Source organism: Haliotis rubra, unplaced genomic scaffold (assembly GCF_003918875.1).
Source record: "Haliotis rubra isolate DU_JTF1 unplaced genomic scaffold, ASM391887v1 Scf255, whole genome shotgun sequence".
Lineage (NCBI taxonomy): Eukaryota > Metazoa > Mollusca > Gastropoda > Lepetellida > Haliotidae > Haliotis > Haliotis rubra.
In genome coordinates, this window is record NW_025766614.1 from 88,252 (window position 1) to 108,422 (window position 20,171).

Sequence of the window (20,171 nt, forward strand, 5' to 3'; positions counted from 1 at the left end):
TCAATTTGGTGAGATTATGTAATCTCTCCTTCCTGGGAGATATCAATTTGGTGAGATTAAGCATTCTCTCCTTCCTGGGAGATATCAATTTGGTGAGATTAAGTAATCTCTCCTTCCTGGGAGATATCAATTTGGTGAGATTAAGTAATCTCTCCTTTTTGGGAGATATCAATTTGGTGAGATTATGTAATCTCCTTCTTGCAGGAGATATGTAATCTCTCCTTCCTGGGAGATATCAATTTGGTGAGATTAAGTAATCTCTTCTTCCTTTGATATATCACTAGAGTGAGATTAAGTAATTTCTCCTTCCCAGGAGATATTTCCCACCAAAAGTCATGATTAGTTGATCAGAATCCTATTTTCTTCAAATATGTGTCCTGGATAGAAAACTTGTCATACGTTATCCATGGGCAGTAACAATATGACCATTTCTATGGCAGGTATGTCACCTCATTCTGAAGCACCGGACAAGTCGCAGCGTCTATGTGCAACAGTCCCTTCTCATGGTCCTGCCACGACTGGCAGCATTCAACTCACAGTTCTTCTCTAAAACGTGAGTACAGGTGTTCTAGGCACTATCTAAAACTGCAGCCTGCTCATCGCAAGAATCTACATAGATAAAATTTAGGCCTGCTTAGCAAACACACAAAAATGTTATCATTGGAAAATTATATCAACTTGCATTATACAAGTGAAAACTATAAAAACCTTATGATTTTATACATAGTGTCAGAACATGATGAAACATTAGTAAGTTTGAACTCATTAAAATTTTTGTTTCTGTATATTTAAGAGAACTTTAATTAATCCTAAGGGCTGTTTATCAGATATTTGCATGACACCATCAACTTCCTGCTGGGGACGTTGAAGCGTGAGCGAGACCGTACGCAGGCCTTCCAGGCGGTTGGGCTTCTTGCTATCTCCGTTCAAGGGGAGATTAGTCAACACCTGCCTCGCATCATGGAGGTCATTAGAGCATCTCTCCCACCTAAAGACTACTCTGCTAAGTAAGTTCATCTATATGTCTCTTCCCAGCAGACTATAACTGACAATAAACTTTGAACATATTTCAGACGTGCATATCGCCATGTGAAACATAGTCATGACAGGTCATCCTTTCTTTAAACACAAAACAGGATAATTCATGTCTTCAGGTTTAGTTAAATTTATTCTCTGAAGAGAAAAACCCTCTCCCATAACCATTTATGGCATTGGACATTTGAAACCAAGACTTCCTTGTAGTTCTGAAAATTCAGAAAGACACTAAGAGGGACAATGTATGTTTATCGCTTCTATGCGCCATTCAAAGACCATAAAGAATCAGCTGTTATATTTGTTGTTACACATGTCAGGAAACATCGTAACTTCGCGGTGGACCCAGCTGTGTTTACCTGTATCAGCATGCTGGCCAAGGCCATGGGCCCACAGATGACCCGCGACATCCGAGAACTACTCGACTCCATGCTGGCCACGGGCTTGAGGTACGGGGAGATAAATCTTAGCAAGGTTACAGTTGAGTAAATAGAGTTAAAGTCTTGTCTGTTGAAACTAATAAAAGCAGATGTTCTTTGGATTTTAAAAACAAAAATGATAAAGTTAATTTGTGGATAACAATGTTTGACTAGATATGATGCTTCCCACCCTATTGTAAAACCCATCTAAGTTATATGAGCATGGTATAACTGTCATCTTGTAACCATGGTGCCAATCTGTTGCTGCAGTCCTGCTCTGACTGCTGCACTGAGGGACCTAGCCACACAGATCCCACAGCTCAAGAAAGACATTCAAGATGGCCTCCTCAAAAATCTCTCTCTAATCCTGATGGGACGGCCCCTGAAACACCCAGGAGCACCAAAGAGTCCCTCATCCGCTCTTCCTCCATCAGGTAACTAAACGCAGCACATTTGCCATTTCCAGTGATAACATTAGTCAGTTGGACAGTGGGGAAGATCTTGTACATGTCTGGAGTAGAGGTGTTTGTAGTGTTAGCAGAGTCCAGTTGTTGTAGTACAGGTGGGGTGGGGTAGCCTAGTGGTTAAAGCATTCATTTGTCATGCCAAAGACCCGACATCAATCCCCCCACATGGGTACTTTGTGTGAAACCTATTTCTGGTGTCCCCACTGTGATATTGCAAGAATATTGCAAAAAGCAGCGTAAAAGTAAATTCTCTCACTGTTAATGTGTGAATAGTAAGACTGTCTGGCCGAATGTCCCTCCACTGGTTGATTATGATAACTGAACAAGTCATCAGATACAATAACACATGGCTGTTTCAGCATCTGTGGCCAACTTGCCCGAGTCCCACGATGCTACAAGCATCACATTGGCACTGCGGACACTGGGCAGCTTTGACTTTGAAGGTAAGGAATATCCATAAGTTCATGAAGAAAATCTTGTAAACGTGAATTGTGAACATTACTGGAAAAGGAGGATGAATATGATGTTCTGCAAAGTATGTGTGATTGTGAATATTATGGAATAAAGTGTTGCTTACCTGTCTGTGTGTACAGGTCACTCCTTGACCCAGTTTGTCCAGCACTGTGCTGACCACTACCTGAACAGCGAACACAAGGAGATCCGCATGGAGGCAGTACAGACCTGTGCCCGGCTTCTGTCACCTCTACTCACGGTGAGTAGTGTACCTCACTCATAATGCCAGTTGTCATAAATGTGTCAGTAGCCTGTATTTACTATATATCAGGGCTCTACCATTGTGCCTATTACCCATCAGTAATGCCATGTGTGTCGGTATGCTGTAATTACTGTATATCAGGGCTCTACCATCCTGTATATCGCCGGGCCGGTGGGGTAGCGTAGTGGTTAAAGCGTCCGCTCGTCCCGCCAAAGACCCGGGTTCGAAATCCCCACATGGGCACAATGTGTGAAGCCTATTTCTGGTGTCCCCCGCCGTGATATTGCTGGAATATTGCTTAAAGCGATGTAAAATCATACTCACTCACTGTATATCGCCCCTATCAGTAATACCATGTGTGTCAATAACCTGTAATTACTCTATATCAGGGCTCTACCATCCTGTATATTGCCCCTATCAGTAATGCCATGTGTCAGTAGCCTGTAATTACTCTACCTGTAGTTACTCTATATCACATTACCTACATACTCTTTCTATCAATAATGTCATGCTTTGCATGTTCCTGCAACTACACTCTGTCAGGCTGTGTTGTGACTCATTGAATGTTGTATTGTTCTCCTGTCGTGTGATGTTTCAGCTCCTGGCCACCAGCCAGGGTCAGATCAGCATGTCTGCCATGACAACCGTAGCCTATGTCCTCAACAAGTTACTGGTGGTGGGCATCACAGACTCAGGTAAGTGTTCACACACAGAACAACTGACATACAATGGAATCTGACCACGAGGGCTAGAGGGAACTATGAGGACTGGGCCAGAGTTACATCTCATAAACATGCAAGATTCAAGACACATAAACAACATTTCCTTGATTTAAGATAGAATTCCAGCTGGAACATGCTGATTGTACAGTATTTCCACATGTTAGCAACTGTTATCCATACATAAAACCTAATAAATCCATTTTAAATTACTTACGTAGATGCCGACATCCGGTACTGTGTTCTGGCTGCCCTGGACGAGAGGTTTGACCCCCATCTAGCACAGGCCGAGAATCTTAGTGCACTGAATTTTTAAACTTATCCTATCTCACGACTTGCACCTCTCTCTCTTCATTCGACCATGAGTGGAAGCGAATTAAAACTTTGCTCCAAGGCCTACCTTGCCCTCTCCCGTGCTGTGCGTGCCTTCTGTCAGTCGTGCTCACTAGTCCATGACAGCCGCGAGGCATCGCGCAGTCCTCACCCGTGATCACCTCACATACTCATTCTCTTTCTTGTCGGCTCCACTGGTGGGCGTGAAAAATTTTAGATCTGAGAATTGCTCAAAATGGTTAAGCCTGTTAAGGCCAGTAAGCGGAAGTTTTCGTCCGTTGTAATAAAGTATTTTCAGCATGGGACCCTCACACATCGTGTGTTGATTGTGTGGTGTTTGTGACTGGGACACCGCAGCTGTCCTAAGTGTTCAGGTCTGTCTAATGAAGCGTTTAAATCTTACAAGCGTGCTTGTGCCAGGCGTTTGGCAGATAGGGCTAGGACTATTTCTGCGGGGTCTGGTCCATCTCCGCTAAGAAACAATGCTTAGATCACCCCACCCTCACTGCTCACCGTTCTCAATCGGCCGTCTCGCCTGGCGAAGATTTTATGGGCCTTCGTCAGATTCCTATTTATCTGAGAGCGTGAGGCGGCTTTTAGGGGAGGGTTCCCTCACCCAGTTCACGTTCTCAGGAAGCGTACCAGGGTGGTAATGACCGATATTTCTTCTCGCCAGACCTGCGATCTACATTATCTCGTAGGTCTGTTTCTTGAAGCGATCACAGACTTGAGAACTTCTAAGCATTCATCGTCAAAGCGGGGATCGGTAGCGGTTGGATCGTACCCGTTCTCCTAATTCCACGGTTTCATCTAACGGAACAATTCACCCACCGCGAGTTGAATCACCATCTGGTGCGAAAGGTTGAATCGTTCTTCCACGGCTGGCAAGAGTCGTTCTAGGTCTCGTTCACTTTCGAGCGGCTCACCCGCCGAGCCTGCCGAACCGACTCACATCGCCGAGCCGGCTCACAGCGACACTCAGCCGAACCGACTCACATAGCCGAACCGGCTCACCTTGCCGAACCGACTCACATCGCCGAGCCGGCTCACACAGCCGAGCCGACTCACATAGCCGAACCGGCTCACCTTACCGAACCGGCTCACCCTGCCGAACCGACTCACATCGCCGAGCCGGCTCACCGCGGCGGCTGACGGCTCACCAGAACATCCTCGAATGAGTTCAGTTGATCGAACTGATTCACGTAGTCGAATGGGTTCCTCTGGCGTACTGTTTCCGCGTACTCAAATAGGTTCACCAGGACGAACCGCTTCACATTCCGACTCAATTCACCTCAACAGGTGTTTCCGTTCGACTCACCACAGCGTTTTGATTCACACAGCCCGAACCGGCTCACCGCGGCCGAGCCGGCTCACACAGCGAACCGGCTCACATGGCGAGCGGCTCACACAGCCGAACCGGCTCACCGCGGCCGAGCGGCTCACCAATACATCTTGAATGGGTTCACCTGACCGAACTGATTCAAGTAATCAAATGGGTTCACCTGACCGAACTGATTCCGCGTTACTTTCGAAGGGTTCACCAGGACGAGCGGGTTCACATTCCGACTCAGTTCACCTCAACATAGGTTTCAGTTCGACACACCATCAGCGTTTTGATTCCGTGAGTCGTTCAGTCTACGCCTGGTCGAGGTGGTTGGCCATTTCGATCCGGTTCACCTAGCCGTAAGGTGTGTTTTCGTCAGAGTGATTCTCGAAGTCGGTCTCATTCACTTTAGGTGAATCAGGATATCCGTCTTGTCAGTCTAGACTCAGTAAGCGTAATTTTGCGCACACTGTAACAATATTTACTTCCTCGGATCCCCAATCGTCATGTTCCTGGAGCAAGCGTTGTCGGGAATGTGCTCCCTTATTAAGGGCGTTTTTAGAGCATGTAGACATACTTGCTCCCGATGGCTGGCAGACAGAGCTCGTTACACTTCAACAGTTGATCACCCGACAAACCCCGTTTTTAGCGACCCGGTATTAACTGCTTTCGTCGTCCGCAGTTTCCCATGTCGAGCGGTGATAATTTTATGGAAGCATCATTAGATGTCTTCTCGTGGTTCCGCCTCATCAAAGCGCTCTGTGTTGCCAGTTGACTCACACATCGATCTACTCAAATCGTCCGAATCGATTAAGCCACACCGAATCGAATGGATTCACCAGACCGACCGTTTAGCCATACCGAATGGATTCACCACACCCAATCGGTTAAGCCATACGAAGGGATTCACCACACCCAATCGGTTAAGCCATACGAATGGATTCACCACACCACCAATCGGCTCGCCATACCGAATGGTTTCACCAGACCCGTACCATCAAATTGCCAAACCGGTTCACCACGCCGAATCGGTTAAGCCATACCAAATGGATTCACCAGACCGAACCGATTAACCACACCGAATCGGTTAAGCCATACGAAATGGATTCACCAGACCGAACCGTTTAATGCGCCGTATGTGAATCGACATTGACTCAGTTTGCCATAATATTAAGACTGTTTCTTATCGCGAAACAGTTCACATCATCGATTCAATTCACAGCAGCGAAGCGATTCACCTCGGCGGAACATTTCACCTCGCCTCACTGGTTCATCTGGCGTTCTAGATCTCTCCATCAGCTGAGATCATTTAACCGGTTCGGATTACCGAACCGATCCAGATCAGTCCGCGATTCAGATCACATCGGACTGATTCAGATCCGTCAACTTTCCGGCTCACCACCCTGAACTGATTTACCAGCCGGCTCGTATCGTTTCACCAGGTCGAAAGCTCCCTATCGTCGAACCAGTTCACCTGGCGTTCAAGATCAATGTACAGAGGTAGTAGCTATGTGCTTCACCATGCCGATTTGATTTACATGTGTTGTTAGTAGCGCCAGTCATCTAGAGATATCACGCTTCGGCGCCAGGCGGCCTGGCGATCCCAGTTCTCAAGAGTCCTCCGTGACGGAGCTCATCTCATTCAGATTTAATCTACCATCCGATCTTCACTTTTGATGAATGATTCGGTTCAGCGATTCTACCCTTCCGGTGTAGATATCAGTTCTGCAACCACCGATATGGCATAACTAGATAAACTTGCGAGCCAGGAATACTCTCTGACGCTCCGATGAGTCTTGTTACTACAGACTACTTTCGTAACAGCGTGTTTGTGTATCCTTGGTGCAATTGTTGCAGGCGGCTCGTCATCTTCAGCTCCCTTTGTTTTACATGTTAAGCAAGTTTCTGGACAGATCACAAATGGATGAAGTTCTTGCGCATGGTACCGGCACTGTTTTGTCAAATAGCCAGCATAGCTCAGCCGAATTTATGGGTTGCGACTTCGCCCGGTTAACCAAAGACCAGGTTGTCCATTATTTTTGTCACTTTCGTGTGTAGCGTTTGCAAATGGCGGACTACTGTTTGTTTACGAATTTTGATGATTAGAGTGACTATGAAGTGCCCTTGCAGAATTCTCTTGGTCCCACGAATCGGATACCAAGTCCAGCCTATAAATGCAAGTAACAACGAGCGCTGCCATTCCGATAAGAGTGACTGTGTCGGAGTTTTGACAGCCAGTCGAGAGAGACTGCTTATTGAGGGTGGCGGACAGAAACACCCGTGAGCGGTTTGCCTAGTCAAGCACCGAGTTCAGAGGTCACTGCATTATGCAAGGATTGTCACCAGGCAGCGATCTACTACCTATATCACTCCACCTGGCGCACAATTATTTGTTGGCCAAAGAAAGCGTTCCTGAGGTCACCGATCCTCACAATTTCTACAATTTGTTTATAATGTGAGCGTTCCTGTAGATTGACTGACAATCTCCATCGCCCGAACATACTACATTGAGCACTCCGTCAGAACTGGCGTAGTTGTTCGACTTATTGAGCGTTCTTATATCAGGAGATATCTTTTGTCAGAGGCAAGAGTGGTTAGACCTCTCATTTCCCTCGACCTCTGCGATGGCCGTGGGGTAGCCTAGTGGTTAAAGCGTTGACTCGTCAGCCCAAGACCCGGTTCGATCCCCACATGGGCACAATGTGTTCAGCCCATTTCTGGTGCCCCGCCCGTGATTTTGCTGGATTATTGCTAAAGGCGGTGTAAAACTAAACTCAGTCAGTCAGTCAGTCCCTCGACCTGTGAGGCGCCTACCTTCACATCGGATACATCCAGACTATTGGAAGTATCTTCGATTTACTTTATGGAAGCGTCCTTGATACCAATGGAGGATCCTGCTGTATGGGCATATCGCGCCCGTGGGTTTTACTCAGATAGCCATTCTGTTAACCAGCTACCTGCATTGTCGAGCGTGACAATTGACAACAATATCGGCGACTGTGTTCAAGCCCAGCAGGATCAGTCGTCCTTCCTTTCCACAGACAGTTCATCATCAAGTTGCTCCGCGCAATTAGGATGGCTGCTAAATTGAACAATCAGGGGTAACACCGACCAGCTGTTTCTTCTTATTGGGACAATATTCAACCGCCAGGTCATGATGTTTGTGCCCTAGGAGGTGGGACAAGATTCAGTGCAGCGCACCACTAGTGTTGGTCCAACCCACACCTTTTAAGCCAGTGGCAGAAGTTACTAGGGTGGTTGGCGTCGGCACAAGTGCTGACTGACAGGGGCCAGCTGCAGCTTGCCCTCTTCAGATGGTTCTGTGCCCATACATCGGGGCGACAACCCCAGGGAGTTGATTAGATCTTCCGCACAACTACATTCAGTCTTTAGTTGGTGGCTCAACAAGTGGAATGTTTGTGTTGGAGTCTCTAGGGTGCCCTTCATACCGACTCAACACCTATTAGTTGGCACATCTTGCAAGCTGGAAGCTCACTTTCTCCATCAAGTGGCCTAGCAGTGGTCATCAGGAGAAAGGGCCCTTCATCTAGCAATTGGCATTCAGCATTGTCATTATAAGCCTGTTAGGCGCTTGGGACAACCATCAGCTTCAGCGCAGATGATCACCAGTTCGCGATCGTTTCTGCTTTGTGTACAATCTGAATAAAATTCTGAATTTTGTTTCTGATTTGTGTCTTCGATTCTTCTGGGACTTGTGAGTTTCGATTCAATTACCCTTTCACTCTCCGCGGGGCCGGTGTCTGTGGGGGTTGTTAATCGAAGCAGGGGCTGGCCCGATACTGGTCGTCAGACCTTGGAAATCGTGGTAATCGACTGTTTACACTTTCGCTAAGCTCGTCCTTTCACTTTCATGAAGGTAGTGACTGAACACCACATTGCTTTCGGGAATCCGGTCCCTGGAGCACTTGTGTTTAGTAAGTCAATGGAGTTCGAACTGACCATTGCAGGTCTGGCTTTTGAGGCGGCTGGAGGGTCGCCACCTCACTTACTGTCCTCTGCTCCGCAGTTTATTCGTCAGTAAAGTGAGTCATTCGAAGTGTTACGCCCGTGGCGTTACAACAAAGCATCGCCAAAGGCGCCGCCCGTCTGCGTAAGAGACTGTTTATACCCTTGTCTACTGCTTCCAAGGCGGAAGTCTCTGCTGCTAACACTCTCATATTGGCTCTGAGCTACAATACTCTGAGCCTACACTTTTGCGGTTTGCCACCACCTCGACAGTCAACCCTCATGAAACCAGGGCATTGGCTTCTACTATGGCGTTGCATAGCAACTGCTCGTTAACTGCCATAATGGAGGGTTGTTTTGGCGATCTGACACAGTATTTTCGTCTCATTACCTCAGAGATGTGTCGGTGGCGGGATATTCAAGGCCTTCATCAGTTTGGACCATTAAGTCCTTGCCCAGCAGTTATCAGCGGCACAACATAGCAGATAATGAACTTCCTTGTGCTCCGATGCTATATGGATCCCACTGTGCAGTTGATCCCAAGTCGCGATCGTTTCTGCTTGTGTACAGTCTGAATAAATCTGAAATACTTTTTCTGATTTCGTCTTCGGGATTTAGATTTCTCCTCTCATTTGTTTGAGACTACAGAGAATCGCCACCTCACTTACTGTCCTCTGCTCCGCGGAGTAATTAAGTCAGTGAAGTGAGTCCTTCCCGTGTTACGCCGTGGCGTTCATGCTCCTAAGTGCCTATACACATCTATGTGATCTTATTGTGGTAAGTAATGGAAGTCATAAGATGATGTTGTGGTACTGAGCGTTAAAATTGTGAGTTTTACCGATTCAATTTCTCTTTCACCCTCCTCGGGGCCGGTGTCTGTGGGGTTGTTTGAAGCAGGGGCTGGCCCGATACTAGTCGTTAGACTTTTATTACGAGGGTACCTTGGAAATCGTGGCGATGCGACTGATTACACTTTCGTTAAGCTCGTCCTTTCACTTTGTGAAGGTAGTGACTGAACACCACATTGCTTTCGGGAATCCGGTCCTGGGAGCAATTGTGCTTAAATAAGTCAATGGGTTCGAACTAACCCTGCATGCGTAGTAACTTGGTAGTTATTGGCCTACCTTGTAGTTGCTTCCCTCACGGTTGTTTGGGCATAACACTTAGCTGTTATCGCTTGAATTTGGGTAATCTATGACCCACCTTCCTACCGTGGGATAAGTGCAAGTCGTGAGATAGGATAAGTTTAAAAATTTGAAAATTTTAACTATAAATTGTATATTTATATACTTATCCTATCTCAGCGATAAAATCCCTCCCTACCTCCCCACTACATAGATTACCACCGTTCGGTTTTGTCCTTTTATGGCTCCAAGATCGAGAATGAGTATGTGAAGTGATCACGTGGGTGAGGACTGCGCATGCCTCGTGCTGTCATGGACTAGTGAGCCACGACTGACAGAAGGCACGCACAGCGGGAGAGAGGGGCAAGGTAGGCCTTGGAGCAAAGTTTTAATTCGTTTCCACTCATGGTCGAATGAAGAGAGAGAGGTGCAAGTCGTGAGATAGGATAAGTATATAAATATACAATTTATAGTTAAAATTTTCAAGTTTAGTGGTTGACTCCCCAGAGTCAGTGTTCTTGCACTGTCAAGTTCTTCCAGGAGTTTTACAATGCTTGTCTTGTCTGCTATGATCTGTTAAACCAAAAACCTCCCTGCTCCTTTAGATATATTTTTGGTACAGACCTTTTACAATGGTTTAAAAAAACAGGCCATTTATAGTCAAACTCCAACTCATACATACTATGCCATCCACAGTTTCACATATTCACTGAGGGGTAGCCCAATGGTTAAAGCGTTTGCTCATCACACCGAAGACCCAGGGTTCGATTCCCCACATGGATACAATGCGTGAAGCCCATTTCTGGTGTCACCTGCCTTAATATTGCTGGAATATTGCTAAAAGCGGCATAAAACCAAACTCATTCAATCAATTATCTTCACAGAACTTAGTCCTGGCCTTGGAGCTGTCTCCCCACACTCTAAGCAGCTGCGGAATGAGTCCATGTGGTACACTGGAATCATGTTCACTTTTGAAATACAAATAAGATGCTCCTAACCCAGACTGATTTGTACAGAATTATGAGAAACAAGGCTATTTTCTCATCCTGGCCTAACATTTACCAGAATGCCCGAAATGATATCTATGTTTACCATTTTGTTGATATCAGTGACCAATGGTATTGTACATCTATTAACAAACCTGGAAAGGTGACCAGGACAAACCAGAATCTGAACCCACAGTTACTGGTTTCTGTTGTCAGAGTATTGAAAATATGCCCTACTTCATTGGTGTGGGGACCTGTGAAGATCCGGGGTAGAATATTGATCTTCAGTAACCCATGCTAGTCATAAGAAGCAACTAACGGGATCAGGTGGTCAGGCTCGCAGACTTGGTTGACACATGTCATCATATCCCAATTACACAGGTCGATGCTGATGCTGTTGATCACTGGATTGTCTGGTCCAGACTCGATTATTTACAGACTGCTGCCATATAGCTGAAATACTGCTGATGGCGGTGTTAAAATAAACCAACCGTCATCAGTGTTGATCTTGTTGCAAGTATTAACTGGATAATGTGATAAGAAAATGCTATTGCTGTTTAAAGTATGATGTATTTTGTTTGCTAGGTACTCATCCCCAAACTGAAGGAAACTGACCCCAATCCAAGTGTGACCATCAGTGTGCTGGCTGCCATTGGAGAACAGGCACAGGTAAATACTGGGCATTCTTCATACAAGTAAACCATGACAGACAACAATATACAAACCCTGTGTACATAAACCACTGTACATGGAACAGTCTTACTAGCCATTAGTAGGCATGGTTAAACAAGCCTTGTGTCAGATATCAGCTTGGGTATGTTGTGAAGATATCAGCTTGGGTATGTTATGATGATATCAGCTTGGGTATGTTATGAAGATATCAGCTTGGGTATGTTGTGATATCAGCTTGGGTATGTGGTGAAGATATCAGCTTGGGTATGTTTTGATGATATCAGCTTGGGTATTTTGTGATGATGTCAGCTTGGGTATGTTATGAGGATATCAGCTTGGGTATGTTATGACGATATCAGCTTGGGTATGTTATGAAGATATCAGCTTGGGTATGTGGTGAAGATATCAGCTTGGGTATGTTGTGATGATGTCAGCTTGGGTATGTTATGAGGATATCAGCTTGGATGTTATGAAGATATCAGCTTGGGTATGTTGTGAAGATATCAGCATTGGTATGTTGTGAAGATATCAGCTTGGGTATGTTGTGATGATGTCAGCTTGGGTATGTTATGAGGATATCAGCTTGGATATGTTATGAAGATATCAGCTTGGGTATGTTGTGAAGATATCAGCTTGGGTATGTTGTGAAGATATCAGCTTGGGTATGTTATGATGATGTCAGCTTGGGTATGTTGTGATGATGTCAGCTTGGGTATGTTGTGATGATGTCAGCTTGGGTATGTTGTGAAGATATCAGCATGGGTATGTTGTGAAGATATCAGCTTGGGTATGTTGTGAGGATATCAGCTTGGATATGTTATGAAGATATCAGCTTGGGTATGTTGTGAAGATATCAGCTTGGGTATGTTGTGATGATGTCAGCTTGGGTATGTTGTGATGATGTCAGCTTGGGTATGTTGTGATGATGTCAGCTTGGGTATGTTGTGAAGATATCAGCTTTGGTATGTTATGAAGATATCAGCTTGGGTATGTTGTGAAGATATCAGCATGGGTATGTTGTGATGATATCAGCTTGGGTATGTTATGAGGATATCAGCTTGGGTATGTTGTGAAGATGTCAGCTTGGGTATGTTGTGAAGATATCAGCTTGGGTATGTTGTGATGATATCAGCTTGGGTATGTTGTGAAGATATCAGCATTGGTATGTTGTGAAGATATCAGCTTGGGTATGTTGTGATGATGTCAGCTTGGGTATGTTGTGATGATGTCAGCTTGGGTATGTTGTGATGATGTCAGCTTGGGTATGTTGTGATGATATCAGCTTGGGTATGTTGTGAAGATATCAGCATTGGTATGTTGTGAAGATATCAGCTTGGGTATGTTGTGAGGATATCAGCTTGGATATGTTATGAAGATATCAGCTTGGGTATGTTATGAAGATATCAGCTTGGGTATGTTGTGAAGATATCAGCTTGGGTATGTTGTGATGATGTCAGCTTGGGTATGTTGTGATGATGTCAGCTTGGGTATGTTGTGATGATGTCAGCTTGGGTATGTTGTGAAGATATCAGCTTTGGTATGTTATGAAGATATCAGCTTGGGTATGTTGTAAAGATATCAGCTTGGGTATGTTATGAAGATATCAGCTTGGGTATGTTGTGATGATATCAGCATGGGTATGTTGTGATGATATCAGCTTGGGTATGTTATGAGGATATCAGCTTGGGTATGTTGTGAAGATATCAGCATGGGTATGTTGTGATGATATCAGCTTGGGTATGTTATGAAGATCTCAGCATGGGTATGTTGTGATGACATCAGCTTGGGTATGTTATGATGATGTCAGCTTGGGTATGTTATGAAGATATCAGCATGGGTATGTTGTGAAGATATCAGCATGGGTATGTTTTTATGATGTCAGCTTGGGGTGTGTTATGAAGGCTCCAGCTCTAGTAAGATGACATTGTTGTCTGTCTTCTCTCAGGTGAGCGGCACTGAGATGAAGAAGTGGATGGATGAGTTGCTCCCCATCATTCTGGACATGCTGCAGGACTCGTCATCCCTGCAGAAGAGAGAGGTCAGTTGATCATCAGTGCTATACATGTTAGCACATGTCAGTCAGTAATTGCCTTTCTTCCTTTTGTTGCCAGGACTTAAAATATGTCATGTCAAGACCTATTGTTCAAGTGAGTGAGTGAGTTTACTTTTACGCCGCACTCAGCAATATTCCAGCTATATGGCAGCAGTCTTCAAATAATCAAGTCTGGACCAGACAATCCAGTGATCAACAGTATAAGCATCGATCTTCACAATTGGGAACCGATGACATGTGTCAACCAAGTCAGCGAGCCTGACCACCCGATCCCGTTAGTCGCCTCTTACGACAAGCATGGGTTACTGAAGATTCATTCTAACCCGGATCTTCATGGGTACTATTGTTCAAGACAACACCTACATATATTTTGTCACATGAACATGTGTTTATGAATTATGTACATCTTGTAATGTTCCATTTTATGGAAGCAATAGCCTTGGCCAAAAGTTGTGAATTTAGTTTTACGCAGCACTCAGCAATAATCCATCTATATGGCGGCAGTCTGTATATGACAATCCAGTGATCAACAGCATCATCATCAATCTATGCAATTGGGATACGATGACATGTGTCATCCAAGTCAGTGAGTGTGACCACCCAATCCTGTTTGTTACCTCTTACAACAAGCATGGGTTACTGAAGATCAATTCTAACCCGGATCTTCACGGGTCGTACAAAGTTGTGACACTGTATGGTGGTGTATTGTAGGTGGCTCTGTGGACCCTGGGTCAGATAGTGGAGAGCACAGGGTCCGTGGTGGAACCCTACAAGAAGTACCCCACTCTCCTGGAGGTTCTCCTCAACTTCCTCAAAACAGAACAGGCGCGCCAGGCATCCGGAGAGAGGTAAGCCTGCTTCATTTCTACACTGTGATATCTGCTCCCTTGCTCTCTGTTATATTCAATATTTAATTGAACTTGGTGCTGTATTACCAAACATTTTACCATATTATGATCATGCTGATAAGCATTGCAGTATGTTTTTAGCAAACATATATTGTGTATTATTCTGTTTCTCAATATTGCTGCCAATTTCAAAAAATTGTGGAACATATAATGTCCCTATTAGCTTTATAATATCAGAGTTTGCAAAAGAACACAACAAATCATCAAGAACAAAATATGTTGGAATTCAGTCAATCGTTTTCCATATGTACACATCATATAACAATCAAAGATTCTTAGTGTTTAGTAAGCATGTCCTGCACTTCTCTCCTGTATGGTGATCACCTGGTTGCCATCACTGACAGGCTCACACTGTACCAGTCAAATCTGTCCATAGGTGATTCGAGTCCTGGGACTGCTTGGAGCTCTGGACCCCCACAAGCACAAGCTAAACCTGGGTCTAATCTCGGAGAGTGAGGCTGCAGTCAGCAAGTCAGACCACACCAAAGCCGAGAAGGATGCCAGCAACACAGGTAGGTTGGGTCAGGGGTTTCCTTGCTCCAGGTGGGTCAGGGGTTTCCTTACTCCAGGTGGGTTAGAGGTTTCTTTGCTCCAGGTGGGTCAGGGGCTTCCTTACTCCAGGTGGGTTAGAGGTTTCTTTGCTCCAGGTGGGTCAGGGGTTTCCTTACTCCAGGTGGGTTAGAGGTTTCTTTGCTCCAGGTGGGTCAGGGGCTTCCTTACTCCAGGTGGGTTAGAGGTTTCTTTGCTCCAGGTGGGTCAGGGGCTTCCTTACTCCAGGTGGGTCAAGGGTTTCTTTGCTCCAGGTGGGTCAGGGGCTTCCTTACTCCAGGTGGGTCAGGGGTTTCTTTGCTCCAGGTGGGTCAGGGGCTTCCCTACTCCAGGTGGTTCAGGGGTTTTGCTCCAGATGGGTCTGGGGTTTCTTTGCTCCAGATGGGTCAGGGGTTTCCATACTCCAGGTGGGTCAGGGGCTTCCTTGCTACATGACGGTCAGGGGTTTCCTTACTCCAGGTGGGTCAGGGGCTTCCTTGCTACATGACGGTCAGGGGTTTCCTTACTCCAGGTGGGTCAGGGGCTTCCTTGCTACATGTCGGTCAGGGGTTTCCTTACTCCAGGTGGGTCAGGGGCTTCCTTGCTACAGGTGGGTCAGGGGTTTCCTTGCTCCAGATGGGTCAGGGGCTTCTTTGCTCCAGGTTGGTCAGGGGTTTCTTTGATCCAGATGGGTCAGGGGTTTCTTTACTCCAGGTGGGTAAGGGGCTTCTTTGCTCCAGGTGGGTCAGGGGTTTCCTTACTCCAGATGTGTCAGGGGTTCCTTACTCCAGATGGGTCAGGGGTTTCCATACTCCAGGTGAGTCAGGGATTTCCTTACTCCATGTGGGTCAGGGGTTTCCTTGCTCCAGATGTGTCAGGGGTTCCTTACTCCAGATGGGTCAGGGGTTCCATACTCCAGGTGAATCAGGGATTTCCTTGCTCCATGTGGGTCAGGGGTTTCCTTGCTCCAGATGTGTCAGGGTTTCCTGACTCCAGATGGGTCAGGGGTTTCCATACTCCAGGTGAGTCAGGGGTTTCCTTGCTCCAGATGGGTCAGGGGTTTCCTTGCTCCAGATGGGTCAGGGGTTTCCTTGATCCAGATCTGTCAGAGGTTTCCTTGGTCCAGATGGGTCAGGGGTTTCCATACTCCAGGTGAGTCAGGGGTTTCATTGCTCCAGGTGGGTCAGGGGTTTCCTTGCTCCAGATAGGTCAGGGGTTTCCTTGATCCAGATCTGTCAGAGGTTTCCTTGGTCCAGATGGGTCAGGGGTTTCCATACTCCAGGTGAGTCAGGGATTTCCTTACTCCATGTGGGTCAGGGGTTTCCTTACTCCAGATGTGTCAGGGGTTCCTTACTCCAGATGGGTCAGGGGTTTCCTTGCTCCAGGTGAATCAGGGATTTCCTTACTCAATGTGGGTCAGGGGCTTCCTTGCTCCAGATGTGTCAGGGGTTCCTAACTCCAGATTGGTCAGGGGTTTCCATACTCCAGGTGAATCAGGGATTTCCTTGCCCCATGTGGGTCAGGGGTTTCCTTGCTCCAGATGTGTCAGGGGTTCCTTACTCCAGATGGGTCAGGGGTTTCCTTACTCCAGGTGAGTCGGCGGTTTCCTTGCTCCAGATGGGTCAGGGGTTTCCTTGCTCCAGATGGGTCAGGGGTTTCCTTGCTCCAAATGGGTCAGGGGTTTCCTTGCTACATGTGGGTCAGGGGTTTCCATACTCCAGATGGGTCAGGGACTTCCTTACTCCAGGTGGTTCAGGGGTTTCTTGCCTCCAGGTAGATCAGGGGTTTCCTTGCTCCAGGTTGGTCAGGGGTTTCCTTGCTACATGTCGGTAAGGAGTTTCCTTGCTCCAGGTTGGTCAGGGGTTTCCTTGCTCCAGATGGGTCAGGGGTTTCCTAGCTCCATGTGGGTCAGGGGTTTCCTTGCTCCAGGTGTGTCAGGGGATTCCATACTCCAGATGGGTCAGGGATTTCCTTGTTCCATGTGGGTCAGGGGTTTCCATTCTCCAGATGGGTCAGGGGTTTCCTTACTCCAGATGTGTCAGGGGTTCCTTACTCCAGATGGGTCAGGGGTTTCCTTACTCCAGATGTGTCAGGGGTTCCTTACTCCAGATGGGTCAGGGGTTTCCTTGCTCCATGTGGGTCAGGGGTTTCCTTGCTCCAGGTGTGTCAGGGGATTCCATACTCCAGATGGGTCAGGGATTTCCTTGCTCCAGATGGTTCAGGGGTTTCTTTGCTCCAGATGGGTCAGGGATTTCCTTGCTCCAGATGGGTCAGGGGTTTCAATTCTCCAGATGGGTCAGGGATTTCCTTGCTCCATGTAAGTCAGGGGTTTCCATAGTCCAGATGGGTCAGGGATTTCCTTGCTCCATGTGGGTCAGGGATTTCCTTGTTCCATGTGGGTCAGGGGTTTCCATACTCCAGATGGGTCAGGGGTTTCCATACTCCAGATGGGTCAGGGATTTCTTTGCTCCATGTGGGTCAGGGGTTTCCATACTCCAGATGGGTCAGGGATTTCCTTGCTCCAGATGGTTCAGGGGTTTCTTTGCTCCAGATGGGTCAGGGATTTCCTTGTTCCATGTGGGTCAGGGGTTTCCATTCTCCAGATGGGTCAGGGATTTCCTTGCTCCATGTGGGTCAGGGGTTTCCTTACTCCAGATGTGTCAGGGGTTCCTTACTCCAGATGGGTCAGGGGTTTCCTTACTCCAGATGTGTCAGGGGTTCCTTACTCCAGATGGGTCAGGGGTTTCCTTGCTCCATGTGGGTCAGGGGTTGCCTTGCTCCAGCTGTGTCAGGGGATTCCATACTCCAGATGGGTGAGGGATTTCCTTGCTCCAGATGGTTCAGGGGTTTCTTTGCCCCAGATGGGTCAGGGATTTCCTTGCTCCAGATGGGTCAGGGGTTTCCATTCTCCAGATGGGTCAGGGATTTCCTTGCTCCATGTGCGTCAGGGGTTTCCATAGTCCAGATGGGTCAGGGATTTCCTTGCTCCATGTGGGTCAGGGATTTCCTTGTTCCATTTGGGTCAGGGGTTTCCATACTCCAGATGGGTCAGGGGTTTCCATACTCCAGATGGGTCAGGAATTTCTTTGCTCCATGTGGGTCAGAGATTCTTTGCTCCAGATGGGTCAGGGATTTCTTTGCTCCATGTGGGTCAGGGGTTTCCTTACTCCAGATGTGTCAGGGGTGCCTTACTCCAGATGGGTCAGGGGTTTCCTTACTCCAGATGTGTCAGGGGTTCCTTACTCCAGATGGGTCAGGGGTTTCCTTGCTCCATGTGGGTCAGGGGTTGCCTTGCTCCAGGTGTGTCAGGGGATTCCATACTCCAGATGGGTCAGGGATTTCCTTGCTCCAGATGGTTCAGGGGTTTCTTTGCCCCAGATGGGTCAGGGATTTCCTTGCTCCAGATGGGTCAGGGGTTTCCATTCTCCAGATGGGTCAGGGATTTCCTTGCTCCATGTGCGTCAGGGGTTTCCATAGTCCAGATGGGTCAGGGATTTCCTTGCTCCATGTGGGTCAGGGATTTCCTTGTTCCATGTGGGTCAGGGGTTTCCATACTCCAGATGGGTCAGGGGTTTCCATACTCCAGATGGGTCAGGAATTTCTTTGCTCCATGTGGGTCAGAGATTCTTTGCTCCAGATGGGTCAGGGATTTCTTTGCTCCATGTGGGTCAGGGGTTTCCATACTCCAGGTGAGTCAGGGATTTCCTTGCTCCAGATGGGTCAGTGATTTCCTTGCTCCAGGTTGGTCTGGGGTTCTTCGCTCCAGGTGGGTCAAGGGATTCCTTGCTACATATCGGTCAGGAGTTTCTTGCTACAGGTGAATCAGGGGCTGCCTTGCTGCAGGTTGGTCAGGGATTTCCTTACTCCAGGTTGGTCAGGGATTTCCTTACTCCAGGTGGCTCAGGGTTTCCTTGCCTCAGATGGGTCAGGGTTTTCCGTGCTACAGGTGGGTCAGGGTTTTCCGTGCTACAGGTGGGTCAGGGTTTTCCGTGCTACAGGTGGGTCAGGGGTTTCCTTGCTCCAGGTGGGTCAGGGGTTTCCTTGCTCCAGGTTGGTCAGGGGTTTCCTTGCTCCAGGTTGGTCAGGGGCTGCCTTGCACAGTTTGTGTCAAGAAGTGTTCATAAACAAATGTTTTATCTGATGCATGACATGGTATTGTTTCTTGCCTGCACAGAACTTAACACCAGTGAAATGCTGGCTAACATGAGTGCCACCACAACTCTGGAAGAGTTCTATCCAGCCATCGCCATAGCAACACTAATGAAGATTATCCGAGACCCGTCGCTGTCTCAGCACCACACAATGGTGGTTCAGGCCATCACGTTCATCTTCAAGAGTCTGGGTATCAAGTGTGTCCCGTACATTCAGCAGGTCATACCGGCATACCTCACAGTCATCAGGTCTGCTGATCCCAACTTCAGGGAGGTGAGTTGGCTTGTTCATCAGAGTCATTGTGCTGAGATATGGCTCTGTTTGAGGATTAATAATAATAATAATAATGTATTTATAAAGCGCGCCTAATATCCACCATAGAGATGCTCAGTGGCGCTGTGACAATATTGGGGAAGGAAATAGTTCATATAACTTTACAGAAAGGCAGCAGTGAATAGATGGGCCTTTGGCAGACATTTAAAAGTTTCTTTCGATGAAGTGTTCCTGATTTCATTTAGAAGAGAGTTCCACAGTTTAGGGCTGGCAAAGGAGTATTGTATTGTAGTCAGCTGGCAACTGTATTCTTTCATGACTCAGAGGATGTGGGAGGCATAAACTGCTACACTGTAACTTATGACATAAACTGAATGCTGTTTCATGTTTCATAGCAATGGTTTGAACCAAATTCTTGAACCGAAATGCATGACCATATCTTACTCATTTAAATCTGTTAATAGTTTCATTAAGCTGAACATATGTTTCAGTAGATGTAG

At 46.8% G+C, this 20,171-nt stretch overlaps 1 protein-coding gene across 1 annotated transcript in view; it reads left to right on the forward strand.

Moving 5' to 3' along the window:
• LOC124279723 (serine/threonine-protein kinase mTOR-like) overlaps positions 1–20,171 on the forward strand; it is a 73,309-nt gene that overhangs the window by 8,652 nt on the left and 44,486 nt on the right. Inside the window, 14 exon segments of the mRNA XM_046715586.1 lie at positions 441–553; positions 828–1,007; positions 1,353–1,481; positions 1,722–1,885; positions 2,278–2,361; positions 2,512–2,630; positions 3,232–3,328; positions 3,574–3,662; positions 11,671–11,754; positions 13,703–13,795; positions 14,522–14,635; positions 14,638–14,658; positions 15,095–15,230; positions 19,421–19,671. Coding sequence (XP_046571542.1) covers positions 441–553; positions 828–1,007; positions 1,353–1,481; positions 1,722–1,885; positions 2,278–2,361; positions 2,512–2,630; positions 3,232–3,328; positions 3,574–3,662; positions 11,671–11,754; positions 13,703–13,795; positions 14,522–14,635; positions 14,638–14,658; positions 15,095–15,230; positions 19,421–19,671 — 1,674 coding nt within the window.